The 6,960-nt window shown below is 40.4% G+C and overlaps 1 protein-coding gene across 1 annotated transcript; it reads left to right on the plus strand.

Moving 5' to 3' along the window:
• Positions 1-5,629: 5,629 nt before the first annotated feature.
• Positions 5,630-6,568, plus strand: LOC130367228 (olfactory receptor 10A7-like). Its single transcript, XM_056569630.1, has one exon. The coding sequence runs from the start codon at positions 5,630-5,632 to the stop codon at positions 6,566-6,568; it is 939 nt and encodes a 312-aa protein (XP_056425605.1).
• The last annotated feature ends 392 nt before the right edge of the window (positions 6,569-6,960 follow it).

Consider the following 6,960-nt stretch of genomic DNA (forward strand, 5'->3'; position numbering starts at 1 on the left):
GAATCACTGACTAAAATTAGGAAGAGCAGGAACATCTGGAGAAGGAGGGTTTGACACACAGCTCCCTTCGGCTGAGGTGGTGGTGCCTTGGCTGGCTGAAAGAGGGAACGGCATGCCACTGGGTGATGCAGCAGGCTGGACCACTACATCGGAGCCACGGTTCTCCCAGGCCGCTTTTTGGTGGCGTAGCATATGTAGACGCAGGGCCGTGGTACCAACATTGGGGCCCTGGCCACGCTTCACCTTCTGCCGACACATTTTGCATGTGGCTATGTTAACCTCCTCCGGATGTGTGATGCAAATCTGCCACACCGCCGAGTAGCTGATTTTCCCACCAACAGTCCGCACTAATTGACTGCTACTGCCTCCGTCTCCAGGAACCCCTTTTCCACTACCTCCCGGGAGGGAAGGCTGCCACGAAGCAGGTGGTATCTCCCGGGCACGTTTGGCTCCAGAATTTCAAATTTTGTCACCATGCTGACTGCCAATCAAGCTACCACCTTGCTGCCTCAATGGCAACCTGCAACCCTCTTCTCCTGATGATGATAAAGCCCCTTCTGCACCCGGCTGCCAATTGCGATCGCCTTCATCATCAACAAGTGTCTGCACCTCACTGATGTCCTCCTCAGATTGCTCAACAGTGTCTGCTTCAGGACCCTAAGCACATGCAACACCACCTCCCACGTCACTCTCCGCATCACTACTTGGCCGCGTAGCGGAGCAAACTGCGCATGTCTCCTCCACTTCTTGGCTGTCCAGTAACTGCTGACTGTCCTCTATTAGATCGTCCTCACTGAATAGTGGAGCTGAACCCACACCATAAGATACTTCTGTAGAAGAGGGAACAGCATAGGACAGAGGCAATTGGAGGACAAGGACTGCTCCCGGGCCATGCCAACTGAGGGTTGTGTTTGAGGAACCCACCGACGGTTGACTGGGGGTATCAGATGTCACGTGTGATGAAGTTGATGACCGTGTTAACAATCGATGATGGCAGATGGGTTTCTGGTCGAGACATGAACGGTAGCTGATACCAGAAGATCAGGCCTCTTGCTGCAACTCCTGCTGCCACTCACCCCTAGTCTGCTGCGACCACAGCCTGCGCTGGATGAATTTAGGCCTCTGCCGCTGCTCTGTGCAAGTCCTGGCACTGCTCTGCCTGACATACTTAGTGCGTATATGAGGGGAGTACAATACGCTTCACCATGCTTAAAACAGTATTTGTCTAGAACACCAGCCAGTGATTACTTTTGTCTGTCCTTTCACAGTGTGTAGGCCCCTGACAGATTAATGGGAACAAAATAGTACACTACTTAGATGTAGGTGTATGGTATGCACTTATGAGGGCAGATAAATGAGCTACAGTACACTTAAATAAGTAGTGGAGTAAAACACCAGCTGGTGAGTACTTTTGCCTGGCCTTTCACAGTATCTAGGCCCTCGACAGATTAACAGGTACAAAATAGTACACTATTTAGATGTATGTATGTGGTATGCACTTATGAGGGCACAAAAATTAGCTAAAGTACGCTTAACCCCTTAAGGACCAAGGACGTACCCATCCTCTCTCGTTCTATAACGCGGGGCCACAGCACCTAGCAACGGCAGGGACCAGTTGCAAATAGCACACAGCAATGAATGCTATTAATCCTTTAGATGTGGTGTTCAAAGTTTATAGCCGCATCTAAAGTGAAACTAAACCTACCCCGGCTAGCTCAGCGGACTGTTCGGGATCGCCGCAGTGAAATCACAGCATCGCGAACAGCTGCAGGACAGCAGGAGGGTCCCTTACCTTGCCTCCTGGTGTCCGATCGCCAATGGCTGCTCAGTGCCTGAGATCCAGGCATGAGCAGTCAAGCGGCAGAATCATTGATCAATGGTTTCCTATGAGAAATCATTGATCAATGGAAGAGATCAGTGTGTGCAGTGTTATAGTCCCCTATGGGATAACAATGATCAGTATAAGAGATCAGTGTGTGCAGTGTTCTAGCCCCCTATGGGAGCTATAACATTGCAAAACTAAAAACAAAAAGTCGGGAGAAAAAAAGTGAATAAAGTTTATTTAACCCCTTCCCTAATAAAAAATTGAATCACCCCCCTTTTCCAATTTAAAAAAAGAAACAGTGTAAATAAAAATAAACATATGTGGTATTGCCACGTGTGTAAATGTCCGAATTATAAAAATATATTGCTAATTAAACCACACGGTCAATGGCTTATGCACAAAAAAATTCAAAAATCCAAAATAGCGTATTTTTGGTCACTTTTTATATCATGAAAAAATGAATAAAAAGCAATCAAAAAGTCAGATCAATACAAAAATGGTACTGATAAAATAATGGTACGTGGAAAAATAAAAAAGTTATAGGGGTCAGAAAATGACAATTTTAAACACATACATTTTCCTGCATGTAGTTATGATTTTTTCCAGAAGTACGACAAAATCAAACCTATGTAAGTAGGGTATCATTTTAATCGTATGGACCTACAGAATAAAGATAAGGTGTCATTTTTTACCGAAAAATGTACTGTATAGAAACGGAAACCCCCAAAATTTACAAAATGGTGTTCTTCAATGTTGTCGCACAATTTTTTTTTTTTCTGTTTCGTCATAGATTTTTGGGTAAAATGACTCATGTCATTACAAAGCAGAATTGCTGGCGCAAAAAATAAGCCATCATATGGATTTTTAGGTGCAAAATTTCAAGAGTTATGATTTTTTAAAGGTAAGGAGAAAAAAATTAAAGTGCAAAGACGAAAAAAAACCTGGTCCTTAAGGGGTTAAGGAAGAAGTGGAGTAAGACACCAGCCAGTGATTACTTTTGCCTCAACTTTAACAGTATCTAGGCACTTGACAGATTAAAAAGTACAAAATAGTACACTACTTAGATGTACATATGTGGTATGATCTTATGAGGGCAGAAAAATGTGCTACAGTACGCTTAAAGAAGTAGTGGAGTAAAACACCAGCCGGTGAGTACTTTTGCCTGGCCTTTCATAGTATCTAGGCCCTTGACAGATTAAAAGGTACAAAATAGTACACTACTTAGATGTAGGTGTGTGAAATGAGCTTATGAGGGCACACAAATTTGCTTCAGTACGCTTAAAGAAGTAGTGTAGTAAAACACCAGCCAGGGATTACTTTTGCATGGATTTTTATAGTATTTATGCCCTTGACAAAATAAAAAAGGTACAAAATAGTACACTAATTAGATGTAGGTATGTGGTATGCACTTATGAGAGCAGAAAAATGCTCTACAGTACGCTTAAAAAAATTGTGGAGTAAAACACCAGCCGGTGAGTACTTTGTCTGGCCTTTCACAATATCTAGGCCCTTGACAGATTAAAAGGTACAAAATAGTGCAATACTTAGATGTAGGTATGTGGTATGCACTTGTGAGGGCAGCAAAATGTGCTTCAGTACGCTTAAAAAATTATTTTTGCAAAACACCAGCAGTACACAACATTGCTGCAGCACACAGTCGCTTTGTACTAAAACCAAAATTGCACTCTCTCAAAGACTATTAGCAATCATTTGTTGTGGAACAAAGACACAGAGTGGCGCTGAAAAATTATTCCTGCCTCCTCTGCTAAGGTTTATGAAGTTGAGGCAGCTTTTTCAAATGTATGAGGCAACACACAGCTCTCTGCCCCTCTCTGTAATACTATGCCGAAGAAAGTGACTGGGAGGTTAGTGGCTGCAGTAAAGAAAAAAATTCTGTGAAAATGCACTGCTCTCTTTCTAGCAGAACTTTGATGTGACTAGGTGAAACGCTGCTGGAAAAAGCTTTTCTGTGTAACACACACACAGGCTGTTCGTCCTATCTCTCTGCAGTGAAAGGATGAAGTGATGAGCTGGAATATGGCTGCTGATTATATAGGGCTGTGACATCACAGGGGTGACTGGCTGCTGATAGGCTGCATCCTGCATGTGATTCAGGGTCATCCCGCCTACTTCCCTTCCCTCCTTCCCAGGATTCCTTGCCCCATGTCCTCAAATGTGGATCCGCCATTCCAGATGCCCTGGAGCCTGGACCACACTAAATGGAGTTTAATGAAGTGATTTGCACAATAGATTCGCGGCGATATTTGCTTTTGTTGTGAATCGAATTTTAAATGAAATTCGTAACGAATTCAGATTCGTCAGATTCAATTCGCTCATCTCTTGCCATTATATATAGTCTACAGAGGACTCACATACATTTAGTATCTACTACTATATGGTCACTCTATGTGAGAATATTGGAATCACTGGATTTACTGTATAGTAAATGTAATTCTGTAATAGTATAGCTATATTAGTCATTGGTCAGTGGAAATTGTGGTGGTCATGGTCTGGAGTATGTATTTTACTTTGTCTTAAGGGGATGACCATACTTGTTTTTTGTTCTGGTATTACAGGTAATATTGGTCTTGGTACACTGGATTTAGTCATTATAGCGGTAAATCCTATGCATAGAACACTGTCTAACATTTTTATATTTATATGTTTGTATTTTCTAATATACCCTCTATTGTTGGGGGAGGGGGGGTTGTAGGTCCAGAATTTGCCCTGGGGCCCAAGTGATTCTACTTTTACCCCTGTGTGGCACTTTGTCTGTGAGAAGGTGTGGCCAAATGCCGGGGTGAGGTCTAGCAGTAGTTGGGCTGCTGGACCACTGGGTACTTCTTCCCATGTTGTGAACACCTGACATCATGCCATTTTATTATAAGGACCCACTGGAAACAGGTGGCCATAAATTAGCAAGTGGGCTTGTACAGTTTGATCAAAATGTATACAGACAACCAGATGTAAGTTCTTGTAATGCCGAGAAGCAATAGATCAATGCACAACATGCGGATGTGCTGCCATGTCTTTATTTCTAAGTTAGTGTAAAATAAAAATAATTAAAATAATAATAATAAGAACAATAATGATGATAATAACAATAATAATAATAATAATAATAATTATAATAATAATTAAAGTAATACTTCTACTACTACTACTACTACTACTACTACTACTACTAATAATAATAATAATAATAATAATTATTATTAAAAATTATTATTAAAGTAATGCTACTACTACTACTACTACTACTACTAATAATAATAATAATAATCATAATAATAATAATAATGATAATAATAATCATAATCATAATAATAATTAAAGTAATACTACTACTACCACTACTACTGCTATTACTACTACTTCCACCTCTACTACTAATAATAATGTAACAATTATTTATTATTTACAATATTAGGTCATAATAATTCTCTTCTAAGGTTCAACTAAACTATCAATTAATTCTAACAAGCGGTCTCATTTTTTTTATGATATTCCCTGAGTATAATCATGTTGGGGTCCTGAGGGAACCTTCTATGTTTATATAACACTATAAATGACACCAACATCGGGGACTTTTCACTATTTGCAAGACAAGACCGAACAATGCTCATATATCACATTACGGCTGAATATATCCCCGACCTCCTGTCATCACCCTCTAAGGAGAACCATTAGTAAGTAGGATACAGGGGAAAATATTTTCGTTACGTGATACATTTCTGCTCTCTTTAAATAAATTTCTGACTACATTTTCTTAATTTACAGAAGATATTCATTGTGATATAAATGATGTGTGAGGAGAATGAGACGCAGGTCACTAAGATACATCTCCTTGGGTTTCGGAGTCTACACAAGTACAGGACTCTTCTCTTCATTGTGTTTCTCCTGACTTACATATTTATACTGGGAGGAAACCTTCTTATTATCGCTTTGGTCTCCGTTATTGATCACCTCAAAACCCCAATGTATTTCTTCCTAAAACACTTATCCATAGCCGACGTCTTACTGACCACCAGTGTTGTCCCTGTAATGTTGGACATAATACTTGTTGAGAGGGGCATCTTTTCTTTCTGGGGCTGTATAATGCAACTGTATTTATTTTGTATGTTTGGATTTGTTCAATGTTTAATCATTGCTATTATGTCATTTGATCGATATTTGGCCATTTGTCATCCATTACGTTACACTTCACTAATGAATCAAGATATTTGCCTCCAGCTAATTGTTGGGTCCTGGTTTATAGTCTGTGTTTTAGCTTTAAGTGAGTTCTTTGTTTTAATCCAAATAAACTTCTGTGGCTTGAACTCCATTGACCACTTCTTCTGTGACTTTGGTCCCGTAGTTGAATTGGCCACATCCGATTCTTCCATTTTGATTTTGCAAGACTTTGTTTTTGCCATCATTATGATACTTTTCCCATTTGTTTTTATCATTATGACCTATGTTTTAATTTTCTTCACCATCCTTAAAATATCTTCAATTTTTGGGAGAAGAAAAGCCTTCTCCACATGTAGCTCCCACCTGACCTCAGTGTGCATATATTATGGGACCCTACTCACAGTTTACTCAGCTCCTTCTGATGAGAACACATCCCATATCAACAAATACAGATCTCTGTTGTACCTCGTGGTGACACCATTGATGAATCCCATCATCTACAGCCTGAGGAACCAGGAGATCAAGAGAGCTGTGCAAAAAGTAATCATAACTATATCTCAAAATGGATGAAAAAAAAAAAAAGACATTCAATACAATTGTACAGTACTACGATATATGAAGGCCTCATTGAACTATATATCGGCCTTTTGTACTAAGTGTCACATAAACTGTAATAAAACAATGACTATTTGGCCAAATGTAGGCACCTTTCTAATTATACTCAATTATCTAGGTACAGTGGTCCCTCAACATACGATGGTAATTCGTTCGAAATGATCCATCATTACTTGAATCCATCGTATGTTGAGGGATCTGTGCAATAATAATATAGAAAGTTATACTCACTTGTCCCTGCCATTCCAGACCATCACCGCTGCCCTGGATCGTCGCTCTCCATCGCCGCCATCACGTCCGCAGGGTGTCCCCACCGCTCTGGACCACCATCGCTGCCCTGGATCTTC

This window comes from Hyla sarda, chromosome 4 (assembly GCF_029499605.1).
Source record: "Hyla sarda isolate aHylSar1 chromosome 4, aHylSar1.hap1, whole genome shotgun sequence".
Classification (NCBI taxonomy): domain Eukaryota; kingdom Metazoa; phylum Chordata; class Amphibia; order Anura; family Hylidae; genus Hyla; species Hyla sarda.